The sequence below is a fragment of the Aspergillus karnatakaensis genome (assembly GCF_047715665.1).
Source record: "Aspergillus karnatakaensis strain CBS 102800 unplaced genomic scaffold BJY04scaffold_96, whole genome shotgun sequence".
NCBI classification, from domain to species: domain Eukaryota; kingdom Fungi; phylum Ascomycota; class Eurotiomycetes; order Eurotiales; family Aspergillaceae; genus Aspergillus; species Aspergillus karnatakaensis.
In genome coordinates, this window is record NW_027395808.1 from 15354 (window position 1) to 29531 (window position 14178).

The window sequence follows — 14178 nt, forward strand, 5'->3', positions numbered from 1 at the left end:
TGAACTTGCCTAGCTCAGAGAAGCGGGCCGTGTACCAGCTTTTCCCTGATAATGCATGGATTGCTGCCGCTTGATCATGCTGTTTCTTCGAATGACTTCGATAGGAGCTAGATATGAAATGCATACCGCTGGATTCGTCCCAGGGCATTGAGCAAACGGGTGTAGCGTGCGTAATCGCGTCAATGGTCCAGTAGGTAGCAGTCCAAACTGCATGATGTTGGCATAGATTGAAGATAGACGTTCAACCAGGAGCAGCAAGGATCGTGGACCCGTGCCTGGTACTATCACCTCTGCGGATGGCCAATAGCCGCTTCCACGTCCTTCCGCCGAAACCCAGGACTATGCCCGAGACAGATTGCCTTGCGGAGTAATTCTGGTCAGTTAGCCTAGCAGTCTCCTCATATCAGAAGCAGGGAGTAAGGTCTCACCAGCAGTAAGATCCACCACGTTCACAACCTGATCCCCATCTCCAGCCCCCTCTCCATCTCCAGCAGAAGTCGAAGCCGAAGAAACAACCCCCAACGCAACCCCCCGCTCCAACAAAAACCCCTCCAAATCATTCAAATCAAACCACTCCCCATCCAACTCCTCCCTAATCTGCGGCGAGAACGCAGAAAGCGGTCCCTCCCCTTCACCTGCACCTGCACCTTCACCCCCAAAACCCGCCTCAACAACATCCCACCCCTCATACCCAAACCCAGAATACATCTCATTCCTCTTCGCATTCGATACAAACCCATTAACATAATGCGTGCCTGCCCCACCGAGTTGGAAAAAGGGAATCTCAGCGAAGTGGTGCGGCTGCTGCTTCGCTAGCCGTGCCTGCAGCCGCGCGCGGAAGAACAAGGTTATTGTTTCTCGAGGCACGAGAGGGAGGAGCAGCCGGAATGGCCGCGCTAGTATGGTTAGCGGGATTGAGGGGTCGTCGAGGAGGCGGAGGCCGTGGTGGAGGCTTGCGAGGCGGATGGTTTCGATGAAGTGGGGGATTGGCATGGCCATGGTCCCTGCTTTGTCTTCGAATCTGGTGGTGCTGAAGGCGTTGGTGCTGCTGCTGCGGTAAGGGTAGGGGAAGGGGAAGGGGGAGCTTGTGAACCAGGTTGGGGAGAGATATCTGTTTGGCAGTATAGGTGCAGGTGCAGGCATAGATGGGATACTCCTCTGCGGTGTTTGTGGAGATCTCCTCCCGCTTTGAGTTTGGACTGATGCAGGCTGAGTGGTCTCGTCACGCTCTTGTACTTGCAGTTGCAAGTCTTCGTCTCCAGATTTCGCTAACGCGAGACAGGTCTCCACCGTGTCGCGGAGTCGATCGGCGACCTGCGGGTATGATCTTAGAACATCAGACTGGACTAGCGAGTCGCTTAGCGAGACGACGCCTTGGCTGATTTCCTCGAGGGCTTTCTCGAGCTGTGCGAGGCGCCGCTTCAGTGTGGCGGATTCGGCTTGGTTCCGGGCGCGGTAGGCTCGTTGGGCGGCGCGGATTTGGGTTCGGCGGCGCTGGTGTTAGTTAGTAGGATTTATTTGACTTGTTATACCTAAGGGTGGGTTGGTAGGTACCTCGTTTGGGTCTCTGGGTGGTGACTTGAAGTCTTGGGTGGGCTTTGCTGGCGGTTTGGGGGGTTGTTGGCCTCTTGCGCCCATGTTTGTGGTTACAGAGTGGACTGTGGCTCTCTTGATTCTAGATGTTATTGTAACATGGATGATTGAAGATGGGATGGGGTGGGGATGGATGGATCATAGATGTCAGCAACGGATCCTGCTCGGAACGATCACTAATCGTGGAGTGTGCCGAGATAGCCTCAACATATCGCTTGGCGGCAATGAGCTTGGTATAAGATTCACTAACTACTATACAAGTCATGATTGGAATCATGAGGTTGTACAATCGCTGAACCCTAAAGGAGACATAAGCGCAGGGTATCTGAAGTTTAACTATATATTAACCACTCTACATATAAACTATGCAACAAACTTCCCACTAATACAGCTAGGTCCATGGAAAAATTATCCTCACCATCGACAAGTCTCAACACGGTATTCGACTGGATGGCCGTATTATCTCAATCCACACATATGGATCCTGCAGTATAGGACAGCCGAGGCAATGCATCCGTGAAAGTCAGATGCGGGGTCCCCACAGTCTTGATGGATTTATGAAACATTGTGATCGAGATCTCGCAACCTTTGAAGCTACTAGCCTTGAACAGTATTAGGACGCGCGGGGAAGATGTTTGCTAACTCGTGTCTCCGCCTCTGCCAGGGACGATCCCTTCGTCTTCACCCACCCACTCCGTCTCTCTAACGATCAACATGGTCTACTGTGGAAGACCCAGCAAAGGCTGCCACGAGTGCCGCTCGCGAAAGATTCTCTGCGACCAACAGCGCCCAACCTGTTCACAATGTCAGAACGCCAACCGGGTCTGTCCAGGCTACAGGGATACCCTATCGCTGATGTTTCGCGACGAGAGCGAACAAGTCATCCAGAAAGCGACTTCAGCGAGACGGAAATCGAAAACATCAAGGAGAGGTCAAGCTGGTCGACAGTCCAAGTCAAAAGCCAGCAGCCGTGATTCTCCCTCTCCCACACAAGCCTCCGAGCAATCTCCGACCACCAGTCTCGAGAGCAGCGTCTTTGATTTCGACGATGTACTGCAGAAGCAGATCATTCTCCGACAACCACAGAGTCTGCAGCCATCCTACCAACCAACCCAGGACGAAGCGATCAGCTGGTTTTTGAGGAATAACGCGTGGCCGGGCGCGTTGTTCATGATTGATTTCGACCCTCAAATCCTTGCACAGGGGAGTATGTCGCCGAGCGAGAACGCGCGCATGGCGAGCTTGGTCTCTGTTGGTACGGCGATGCTTGCTCGCGTGCGACAGTCGGAAGAGTTACGGGAGGCTGCCACGAAGGAGTATGGGCGGGCTCTGACGCTGTTGACGAGGGCGGTTTCGATTGAGGAGGAGAGTCGAGCAAATGCGACGCTCTCGGCTGTCTTGTTGCTTGCGCTATTTGAGGTATGCCTCTCTGTTTAGTTGCGAATTCATACTGACGCCGCCAGGTCATCACAAGTCGGACGCTAGGGACAATCAACAAGTGGACAAGCCATGTCTATGGAGCGTCGGCTCTGCTTGAACTACGAGGACAGGAGGAACTCCAGAACTCAGAAGGACTGAACCTGTTCATCCAGTTACGATTCCAGATTGTACGTAGAAGTACCATCTACCTACTCTGCTAACTATATCAGATCCTCAGCTGCCTCCAACTAGGCCTCCACGTCCCCGACTCCCTCCTTAACTGCAACAAAATCGCCATGTACCTCCGTCCTCAGATAGAAGCCTACTGCGACCGCATCATTTACATCACCGGCCAGCTCTCCAACCTCCGCGCCGACATCCACAAAAACATCCTCACAGACCCCTACACCATTCTCTCAAAAGCCTACGCCATAGAAGCAGACCTTATCGCCTGGCTCGCCATCTCACCCCCGGAATTCCTCTACACAACAATCGAGCACCAGCTCCCAGCCTGGACCAGCTCCTCATCCACAACTCCACCTCCACTCTACAACAACCGCTACCACCTCTACCACGACCTCTGGGTCGGCCACACCTGGAACCAATACCGCTGCTCCCGAATCATCGTCAGCGAGATCATCCTCGCCTGTCTCCGCCGCCTCTCCAGCCTCTCCGGCACACCCCCCTCCAAAGAACTCCGCCGCCAGTGCACCACCCTCCGCAAAACAACCCGCGACCTCGCCCTCGACATCTGCGCCAGCGTCCCCTACCACTTTGGCTTTCCCGTCGATACCCCTTCCACACCCTCCACCACATTAACAACAACAAGGAAAACAAATACATCCCTCCCCCCCACCCAAACCAACATCGGCGGCATGCTCCTCCTCCTCCCCCTCGCCATCGCCGCCGCAACCGAGCAGCGCGGCCACCCGATGCGGCGCTGGGTAACAACCTGCCTGAACGTCATTGGCCGAGGGATGGGGATCGACCAGGCGTTTGCGATTCTGGAGATGCTAGATGTCGAGGCCGGGTTCTTTGAGGATCTCGAGGAGACGGAGGGCGGGGTAGTGTTTTTGGAGACGGATAAGGGGTGTGGGAATCGGATTCTTGTCAGTGCGCGGAGTGCGCTTTTGAGGGGGGATAGGGAGGGGATAGGGGAGAGAATGAGGGTTTTGGGGTCTAGCGGTGATGGAGATGGTGGGATAGGGTTGGGTTTTGCTATATAGCGGTGGAAGAATGTATTGGAGTGAGGTGAGGTGGTGGTTGGACTAGGTTTGGTTTAGGGGGTCCTGCTAGACAACCTTAAGGTCGTATGGTAGTTTAAGGTCATGTTAGGTTACTATTACTGTGGCTATTGCTATGGCAGGTCGATATCGGTATGGAACGATGGATATGGACGACCAAGTATCATATCGCGAAGCTTCGTTGTGTCTGAACCTGGCCCAATCCACTATTGGAAACAACAGTAGTCGAGCTATCGATTTGTCGGCTAAGTCTACCTATCCATTCGTCAAGGAAAAGCATATTAATCTCGGGGAGCGGTAATCCCTCTACCTCTTCACCAACCCACTCATTGATCAAATCCCATTCAAGGTACCCAAACTATCCAAGCTTCAAAGCAACACGGATCTACTCCAAGCTCCGACGATAATCACCTGATACTTACTGAAGAACCCAATCTTGGTCAAGGCAGCCGTAAGTTATGGAGGCATCGCTAAGCGCCGCCCTCTCGTATCCATTCTGCACGAGCCAATGAGCCACGCAGGACCAAGTCTGCAGGATATGGCTCAACGAGTCTCCACTCCTCTGCAGGTGGGCGCTTAACAAGATATTCGTGCATTTGTGGCGTGGAAGGTGAGACTGGGTTGAGTGCTGGTGGCGTGTTTGCTGGGAGGTACGAATGAGTGGTTGTGGACAAAGGAGTTGGACGGGAATGGGTGGATCGACGGGTGAGATTAGGTAGTAGGCTGATTGTCGATTGCGCAAGAGAGGGAAAAAAGAATGAAAAGGTATAACATATGAATATACAATGGCCAGTTAGATAGATCTTCCTTCTCTGATATGGGTCGGAACCCTCAGGCCTCGTGATATGGAGACGGAGTATACTGTACCTTTAGTTTTCAGTTCGGGGATTGTAAAACCATCCAGGGTCTATCTATAGCAACCGAGGACAATCCACGATAAAGCGCTCGGTTCAAAGTCTTTCCTTACACTACCTAACTCTCGGTGTTACAGGCCCATTCTTGCAAAGAGAGAGAATGTAGGGTGCGACAGAGGCTAATTTATTAGTAGACTTGCCTTGGGGTTGTCGCACGAGCTGTGATTGCGATGGCTGGTTTACCCATGGTTCAGAATCGTTGAAATATATGTATCTGCCGCAAACTATGACCTAGTATCAGTAGTATTCTCCCTGTTGCCGAGATACCTTCAAGGCGACTCTCCTTGTGCAGGCGCAACGGTGAAGAATGCAGGAATGCCGGGGATAGCTGGCGATGCCCAATTAGGAAGGCCGAGTAGGCGCCGCCCGGGGCCGCGACCGGGCCGACTCTTGAGATCAAAGATTGAGCTCCCGACCTGCATTCTTCAAGTATGCTGTCACTTGTCATGAAACAGAAGCAAACATCTCTTTAATTATAGACTGACTATTTCTTGTGATGTTCTATAAAGAGGGTGTCTCACTACGTACTCTCGATGTCGATAAAGTTGAGGACCATCAAAAGGCCCCACCGACTAGTGAGTGGGCAGTGACCTGCAGCAGCCCCCTGAAACCCCTCGACCGTCGACCTCCTTTCTCACCATTCCAGGAGAACTCCTCCAGCTCTCCAGCAGCAGCTCTCTCAGTCCCCTCTCCTCCTCCTCGGACCTCCTCCTGCTCCCTCTCCCTCTCCCGTGTGCCATCCACTAGCACTCTCCCAGCCTAGCGCCTCTCCTTTCTTCTTGTCTTGCCTTGTCAGCCCATTTTAGCCTCTTTGTCGTCGCAATGGGGGCCTGTCGATCCAGAGCTCATTGACCACCACCTTGTCTGTTGCTTGCCTCTCATTCGTGGCGTCTTGCGCTTTTTCTCCTGCCCTCCCATTCTGCTCTTTCTTTTTTCGCAGATTCTGCTGATAACCCATGATTGTCGCTGAACCTTCTCTCATCCTTTCCTATCCTGCTCTCTCCTGATTCTCTATCCCTGATATTGACTAATTTGGCTGCCCGCTAATCATGACCCCTGGCTGGTCTTCTCCGCCTGCGCCTGGCGCTGCCACTTCTGCCACTGTCGCAGTGGGCGCCTATCATCCCCATCTACCTGAAGCCACTACTCCTCCCAAGACCGACCCTGCTCTCGTGCGCAGGAAACCGCTGCCCTCGACCGCTTCTCCTGCCATCTCCTCCCACTCGCGCCGATCTGGCCAGTCTGTTGCTTCCTCTTCTTCCCATTACTCGCAGCCTTCTGTGTCTGGGGACCATCCTCCTCGTTTCTCCTCTCTACAATCCCCTGTCTCTTTTACACACTCACGCGAAAGCTCCTACTCATCGGTGCATGGGGATCCGTCTATCATAGCGCGTCGGAATATTGAAAGGTATGACAAGCTCTCCACCCCTGGACTAGCCTGTTCCAGTTCCCTGCCACTCCTACCTTTCACCCTTCTTCTCGTCTATACTCCTCCATCGCATGTTCCTACCTCTCGTCCGATGCAGGACTAACCCCGTGCGTTCGTCGGTTAGGTTTCCCCGCGGAAGTCCTCTCAAAACTCCCCTCCGTATCGACACCTCCGCGTCGACTGTCCATGCCGGAGATGACAGCGACGATAGCGACGACGATATAACTGATCTATATAAGTCACAATTCTCGAATGGGCTCGGGACACCATTGCACAGCCGTCTCGTCAGCGAACCCTTCATCCCGGTTCTTCCCTCTCCGACCTCCAACCATAAACGTGCCACAACAATGGCATTGCACCCTCCGTCGAACCGTCCTCCTCCGTTACAGATAGATGCCAGTCAGCGGAGCATGAGCATACCGCTGAATGATCCTCGGCAACCAAAAACTCCTGGAAACAAGATCAGTTCGTTCTTTGGCTGGCGGGCTACCACGACGTCTCCTGGGGCGGAATCATCGAGTACAGAAATATCCGACGGCGGTCGATCACCGATGCCGTCGCCAATGCCTCCCTCACTCCATAGTCAATCCTTTTCCATTACTCCCTCCACCTCCGTACCCTTCGATCCCACCGCTAGACCTAGTGTGAGCTACCCCGTGCGCAATGGCTCGCTTGGGAGTTCGAGTATCATGGATTCCGGTCCCTCCGCCCTGGTGGTGGAGCTCGAGAACGAGCTGCGGGAAATCAGCTCGGAACTGGCAGGGTCGATCCGGCGGGAGATGGAGCTGGAAGATTTGGTGGAGCGGTTGCAGTCAGAAATGCCATCAGAAGCTCCGAACCGACGGACGAGCGATTATTATTCCGATTCCGGGTCGAGCTCGATTCGTTATGCGTATGAATTCGGTGGGCGGATAGAAGATATAGAAAAGTATAAGCGCGCTGCAGAGCAGGAACGAGCTCAACTCCGGGTAGATCTCGGGCAGAAGGTGCAGGAAGAGCGGACTCGTCGCACGGCGTCCGAATCGCATGTCCAGATCCTCGAAGCACAGGTGACTCAGGTATGTAGCAAGCCATTCAGCTAGACTTGTCTAACTGTTGCAGCTTCGACGTGAACGAACGGAAAACTCGGACCTCTCTTCGAAAGCCCGCGAGCTGGAAAGTGCGTTGGATAGTACCCGCCGCAAGCTGAACGAGGAACGGCAGATCAAAGACAACTTTGAGGACCTCCTGACCGCCATGCGAGTGGAGCTGGAACAGCTCCGCGGAGAGCGTGATATGCTCCGCGAAGGCAAGTCGCTGGCGGATCCAGCGGAAGTGCAGCGGTTGAAGGAGGAGATTGAGGCGCTCAAGATTGAAAATGCAGCTCTATCACAGCTCCAAGGAAACCGCTTCGCTTCGATAGCAGAAGAGGGCGACGCGCCGGTCAAACGGAACAGCGCGTTTGGTCTGTCGCGGTCGAATTCTTTGGCTCGGATGCCGGCCAAACAAACTTCCCGACCGGGCTCGCTCTCGCGGTCCAACTCGGTTTCTGCCAAGGATCGCGACACGCGAGAGTCTCTGGCGGACCGGGTGGAAGGCGCCGAAGCTCAGCGTGATGCGCTGCACCAGGCTCTCAAACGCCTGCTTGAGCGACAGGCGTATGAGTCTCGGCAGTATGAGAAACGCATGCAGATGATGGAGATGGAGGTGGCCCGTGCGCAGGAGGCTGGTTCTCCGCGCAAACTGGGCTACGAGCGGGAGGTGCGAAATCTCCGTGACGAAGTGAATCACCTGCGCATCCGTGCCGAGGATGCTCTGGACCAAAAATGGCAATGCGAGAAAGGCTTGGCGGGGTTGAAGATGGACCTGGACCGTGCGGAGCAGGAGACTGCTTCCCTGCGCGTTCTGCTGCAGGAGCACGATATTGCAGTCCCAGCTGATCTCGAGGGCGACCGTGAGGCGTTCGCCGAAGTGGTCGCCACCTCTTCGTCTCTTGAGTCTGCCTACCAGCAGCTCCAGGCAGACCGCGAACACGCCGAAGCGAGCGTTGCACACTCCCCTGAAGGAGATTCGGATGAGCTGGCCGAGTCTGTCAATCGGACAGACATGCTCGCGCATCACGTCCGTCAACAGCTGGCAACCAACAGTGCCCTGCGCAAGCGCCTCGCGGACGCCATCGGCAAAGGCGAGGAAGACCAGCAGCTCTCGGCCATGCGGATCAACGCGATGCAAGCCAGACTGAAAGAGATGGAAGATGCTCTCCTGACTGCGCAGCAACACGCTGAAGACGAAATGGCCCGTCACGAGGATGAGGTCCGCCAGCTGCAAGACAGCCACAACGCACAGCTGCTACGGATGAAGAACGGTTCTCGCAGCCCAGCTGCATTGTCGCCTATTCCTCCGAGCACACCATTCATCACCCGTTCCCCACGCCTGGACAAGACGACCAGCGGTGACGGCGTCCCACTCAACCACGTCGTCAAGTCGGAAACACTTGATCAGCGGGTGAAGGAACTCGAGAAGCTGCTCCGCGAGGCAGACAGGGAGATGGGCGAGGTCGTCAGCCGGATGAACCGAGCTCAAATTGACGTTGCCGAATTACAATCCGCTCGGTAAGTTGTCTCCTGTTTTGATTGATATTCCTACTAACTGTCCCAGCGACGAGGCTCTCCGCGAAACCCGCCGCCTGCAATCGGAAATCCTGACCGAGCGCAACGTGTTCAAGAACATCCTTGGCCGCAACTAATCGTGATATATTAATCTTGCCATCTAACTGTATATTTGAGACTTATACTTATATATCCCTGGGTGCCGGTGTTGGTGTTGGTGTTTTTTTGCTTTGTGACTGACTCTACCTTTTGGCCCGGTTGATCCCGGCGTGGAGACTGTATATATGCTTGTCACGAGCACCATGACGTTCTGCTCTAATGTGTATATAATTGAGATATAATAGACGAGAGTATATTTGTCTTGTTCGTGCATTTATCTGTGGTTTATGGCTCTCCAACCTCTCCATCAAATCGAAGTTGTACACTTCCCAGTTCCATTCGGAGTACCAGCTCAAGTCGGTTTACAATGGCATTTCTTCTGGCAACCCTATCTACCAGCAGAATGTATAACGGAACGAGTTCTCTACCTGAAGTCTAGTGTTTCCGTTTGAGAGAGACAGGGGCAGACTACTTTTTTGTTCTTCCCCCTATGTCTCTGTAACTGACACAAGATGCGACAGGGAGTGTTGGGTGGATAGCTCAAAATAACCACCTCTCCACTTCACACTGAGTCCGATGGTTCCAGGATGAGAATGTAATCAGGAACCTCAGTAAGTTGGATAATGGCAGAGCAGTCACTGCTGCTTGAAGTCATATAAACCCTCTTCTGCCCCTTGCTAAGCTCATGTGAGCTTCCACGTCAGAACAGCATCCACTCCATCACCATGGCTTCATACCAAACGATCAGCGCCACCAAGCATGCCCTCATCACGCACATGCGTCAGCTACCAGCCCTATCGCAGTCTAATATATATTAACCTCGAGTAGGGTATGAATGTCTATATTGAAAGAGTGGAGGGCGCCCCCCTAGCTTCCCTTGACAGCGGATCGGATTATTACCGGTCGATTGCCGGTCCGCTTATGGCTGCTTTCCCAAGTGACTACAGACCCCTTGTCGAACTATACCATGGTATCTACAGCTTTGCCTCGAACATCGAGATCCGCTTCATCGGAGGGCGAGTGGTAAGTCGAGTTCTACTTGATTACCTATCCCTTTTCTGCACCTGTGGTGTACCATACTAACCACCACATAGAGTACCTACCTCCTAGGCCTCCCTCTCCCCTTACCCTTCCAAGTGAGCTTCGAGAACCAACTAGTCAGCTCGGTGTCCCCGGGCCTGTTCACGTTTGCCGTTCTGACGGCCGCTGCAAGCACCAGTCTGGTTGAGCAGATGAGGTGGCTGCGGATGGCGGCGCGGTGCACGCCCGAGATTTTGCGGGCTCATCGTGGTTCTTTCTCTCTGCCTCCGCAGTACACGGAGCTGGTTCTGGATGCTGTGCAGGCCTTGGTCTTGACTGCGGACAGTCCGGTGACCTGGTTGCGAAGGGGGGGTCTTACAGCGGAGCAAATCCGGCAGATTAGGGGCTGGATGGGGGTTTAGGGTTTTGTAGTTGTAGTAGTTGTTGTTGTTGTTGTTGTTGTTCTCCTTGGTGTTTGGCGTTGGCGTTTGGCGATTGGTGATTCTGTCTCGTTCGTTGGTTATATCTTATGTCTTTTGACTTGCTTTCTTCCTTGCCCTGGTGGTGTCTCTTATAGAATATTTTTTTCCTTTTCTTGAGACTTTACTGCTATTGTCGCTTCCCTAGCAACCATCGGTTTTAATTCCAGGCAATATTCAACGCTTCCTTAAGACCTGTTTTTATTGTACGTGGGTGATATGCCTGCACCCTCTAAGCAAAGCTCCCCATCACATCCATTGATCCGATTTCCCAGTCCCATTCCAGCCCACCCATCCACGCACTCAGGTATGCTTCAGATACACCTCAAACCGGACCAACAAGCCTACCCCGAAACGACTGTAAACAGCCCGCCCTCAGCCCTACCTACCTAGCAGCGTCCCACCTCATCCCTAGGCTCAGCCCTATCCCACATACAATCAGCACCCACCGCATGAAAACAACCAACCATCCAACCCAACCCAGAGCGCTCACTTGGAAAAGATATCTCACCTAACTCCACCCCCCACCCTCGCCACCCCCCACAACCCCGCTAAATCCCCCACGGGCACGCTAACCGGCACGCCCACAGCCTCAAACATCTGCGCAACAAGAAGATAAAACCCCAGCAAACTCGCGATGAACAGACAAGCGCCGGCGCCCTTGACGCAGCGGTTCCCAACAGTACTGTCTCCCGCGCCGAGAGCCCAGTACCCGGCTGTCAGCAGGAGGAAGACCAGCAAGAGGCAGAGGAAGATGAGTGTGTAGACGGCGTTTGTGCGCGTGGCGCAGACCAGGAAGATGAGCATTAGGAGGGACATTGTTAGGAAGAGGAATGCTATTGGTAGTATCTGGTTAGGTTGGGATGGTAAGGGAAAGGGTAAGGTGGGTGGGTGGGAGAGGAGGGCAGGGGACGGACCGTATGTATTCAGGAAATCGGGACTGGATAGACCAGCCGCTGTTGAGCCGTCGGGTGAGTATGGTGCTACGAGCAGAAAGTTAGTTCGTCAGGTAGGGAAAGGGGGCTATTGCTATTGTATGTACCGTACCGGCTGCATTGAACGAAGGAATCATCGTCGCCGCAAACGCAAACCAGAACCCGCCTGTATCCCCCGGAGATCATCAGAACCCTTCTTCTTCTTCAACAACAACAACAACAGGGAGAAACAAAAGACAAACCAATCGTCCCAAACACCACGCAGGGAAAGGTATTTCCCAGAATAAACTCGAGGATACTCGTGATCAGCAGGAGAAGACCGCCGAGGAAGACAATCGGGCCGCTTGGCAGTTGTAGTCTTATTAGCATAACGTACATCCATCACTCCCAGTTGATGTTCATGAAAGGGATAGCTGGGTGCTCACATGAACGCAATCCCATTCCCGCTCGCCCCTCGCCACGCCATCAGGCAGCAGGAGAGGGGTGTTGTTGTGATGACGAAGCCGCCGAGGGCTCTACGATCGTCAAGTCATTAGCTAAACCGACCCGTGGATTCTGTTATGAATAATAAGAGGACATACAAGGGCGTCGGGTTCCCAACTTGCTTCGCCAGCGCGGGCTGCTGGCGCGTCATGGGGGTGAGATATAGCCGCTCGAATTGCTCCGCTGAGAGCGTGACAGAGGTGGGGATCATGGCGAGGGCGTTTTCCCTGGTTTGGGAGGAGGGTTTAGAGGGCTGATCGGTGGATTCCATTATCTTGAGGGAGATGAAAGGGTATAAGGGAAAGAGCTGTGCAAAGGGGAAGTGATGGGGATATTGATGATTGATATCAAGCAGGAAGAAAAGGAAAAGACAGGATTCTAATATAACTAGTAACAAATAACCCTAATCGGACCTGAACTAGCCCAATCAAGCTCTCTGCTTTCCCCAGACCCTATTCAATCTATCCAAGGGGCTATCTGAATTAAGTTCAACTCCAGTCCAGCAGGAAGCAAGGCCATGCAGACGGGAAAAAGGAAGAACCACGGGGCCTCGACATCGGCTCAACGGAAGGGGTCTTATCTTGCATTGCATACGAGTCAAGACAAGACTGTAGTAATTTGAAATACTGAAGCCTTGCATCCCGCTAGAATAGCTAGTCTGCCGCTGCGCTGTTGGTGAACACCTGGTTATTGGTTGAGCGTGGCGGATCGGGCCACCGGAGTCCATGCGGAGCCGCACGGCATGAAGCTGAAGATCTGCGACGGGGCCCCGGATCTGGAAGATTTAAGGTTCGTTGTGACTTTGTATTATGCGGGGTGAAGATAGGGACACGGAGAGCTTATGCTGAGTATGAAGGATTTGGATTGGAGCTATGCTGGTTGCGAAATGAGGACGAGGGTTCATGCGGCTCCGATCATGATTCGGTCTGGTGGATTGCATCACGAGAGATATTACTTAAAACGTCGAAATTAGTTTTTGTCCTAACGAGGGATTACGATATCCTGTTGACCTTGCTGCCCCAAGGTCCTCAAATCAACCGTAAATATCATGGACGACGTCTTCTTCCAAGCCCTAACCACGCACTACCCAACTCCAACAACAGCGCCAAAGATGCCATCCAGACAATCAGCAGAAACAGAAATAACAAAAGAGGTTGAGGAGTCTCGTCCCCGGAAGAAGGCACAGCGATCTTGTTTGAACTGCCAACGGTCTCATAGAACATGTGGTATGTCCTAGTCCCAGATTCCCTATCCGTCCACCCATATCTAATAAGAGATTATAGGAAACGAACGCCCCTGCAGCCAATGCATCCGCCGCGGTATTCCATCCAAATGCGTTGACGGGAACCGCAAGCCGCCGAAATACCTTCTCGACCCAAATACCGCCCTGAAAGTCCAGACTCGAAGAACGAAGCGAGATCTAACGCCTGGATTCATTGATCCGGCGGTCCTCAATCCGACACGCGCAGATTCGCCTGTTTTCGACAACATGGGCGTGCTCAATCGAGACTCCGGCGAGTCGCCAGCTACCGAAGGTATCTTGGTCTCTGCAGCGTCTAGTCAATCTGGCTCTGAACTAGATGGACCGGAGACGCCCCCGCCGCCGCCGCTGCCGCAGTCGTTGAACGGGGAGGGTTTACCTGGAGAGGATTTCCTGGCGGAGTTATTAGTGTTTGATGACGAAGTAGATATTGGCATGCTAGCGGGGTTTCAACCGAACTGTAATAGCTACAGTGGACGTCTATCCATGATGCAAAAATCTCACAACAGGGATCAGCTGGAAGGGTGTGGGCCAAGTCATGGATTCGTCATCGGCAGTGGCTGGTCAAACACATTCTTCCCCTCTGGGGTCGACGATGTCGTAGCTAGATTCTAGCATCGCAGCAAATACTGGAGACTATCTGAATATCATTGGGACCACCTCAAAGCAACGCGTTGGGGCTATTCCCCCTCCAACTGTAGAGAAACCAGCGGA

General features: G+C 53.4%; 7 protein-coding genes across 7 annotated transcripts; 5 read left to right on the forward strand and 2 right to left on the reverse strand.

Annotated features, from left to right (window-relative positions):
- Positions 1–284: 284 nt before the first annotated feature.
- BJY04DRAFT_224636 (uncharacterized protein) lies at positions 285–1638 on the reverse strand (the record flags this gene model as incomplete). The annotated part of the gene is made up of 3 exons (XM_073718026.1): positions 285–373; positions 429–1494; positions 1555–1638. 3 exons carry the CDS (start codon positions 1636–1638, stop codon positions 285–287), a joined length of 1239 nt encoding a protein of 412 aa, XP_073564611.1.
- A 669-nt stretch (positions 1639–2307) lies between these two features.
- On the forward strand, positions 2308–4238 carry BJY04DRAFT_224637 (Zn(II)2Cys6 transcription factor; the record flags this gene model as incomplete). Its single annotated transcript, XM_073718027.1, has 3 exons — positions 2308–3012; positions 3057–3200; positions 3243–4238. 3 exons carry the CDS (start codon positions 2308–2310, stop codon positions 4236–4238), a joined length of 1845 nt encoding a protein of 614 aa, XP_073564612.1.
- A 1593-nt stretch (positions 4239–5831) lies between these two features.
- Positions 5832–9548, forward strand: BJY04DRAFT_203077 (uncharacterized protein). The gene is made up of 4 exons (XM_073713306.1): positions 5832–6578; positions 6724–7657; positions 7701–9190; positions 9237–9548. Exons 1-4 carry the CDS (start codon positions 6220–6222, stop codon positions 9322–9324), a joined length of 2871 nt encoding a protein of 956 aa, XP_073564613.1. The 5' UTR covers positions 5832–6219; the 3' UTR covers positions 9325–9548.
- A 497-nt stretch (positions 9549–10045) lies between these two features.
- BJY04DRAFT_224639 (uncharacterized protein) lies at positions 10046–10728 on the forward strand (the record flags this gene model as incomplete). The annotated part of the gene is made up of 3 exons (XM_073718028.1): positions 10046–10066; positions 10115–10309; positions 10381–10728. 3 exons carry the CDS (start codon positions 10046–10048, stop codon positions 10726–10728), a joined length of 564 nt encoding a protein of 187 aa, XP_073564614.1.
- Positions 10729–10927: 199 nt separating this feature from the next.
- On the forward strand, positions 10928–11289 carry BJY04DRAFT_203080 (uncharacterized protein). The gene has a single exon (XM_073713307.1). The coding sequence runs from the start codon at positions 11005–11007 to the stop codon at positions 11176–11178; it is 174 nt and encodes a 57-aa protein (XP_073564615.1). The 5' UTR covers positions 10928–11004; the 3' UTR covers positions 11179–11289.
- Positions 11290–11292: 3 nt separating this feature from the next.
- BJY04DRAFT_224640 (GPR1/FUN34/yaaH family-domain-containing protein) lies at positions 11293–12474 on the reverse strand (the record flags this gene model as incomplete). Its single annotated transcript, XM_073718029.1, has 5 exons — positions 11293–11768; positions 11833–11886; positions 11963–12063; positions 12146–12235; positions 12302–12474. The coding sequence occupies 5 exons, from the start codon at positions 12472–12474 to the stop codon at positions 11293–11295; spliced, it is 894 nt and encodes a 297-aa protein (XP_073564616.1).
- Positions 12475–12972: 498 nt separating this feature from the next.
- Positions 12973–14152, forward strand: BJY04DRAFT_203084 (Zn(II)2Cys6 transcription factor domain-containing protein). The gene is made up of 2 exons (XM_073713308.1): positions 12973–13429; positions 13487–14152. Exons 1-2 carry the CDS (start codon positions 13252–13254, stop codon positions 14077–14079), a joined length of 771 nt encoding a protein of 256 aa, XP_073564617.1. The 5' UTR covers positions 12973–13251; the 3' UTR covers positions 14080–14152.
- The last annotated feature ends 26 nt before the right edge of the window (positions 14153–14178 follow it).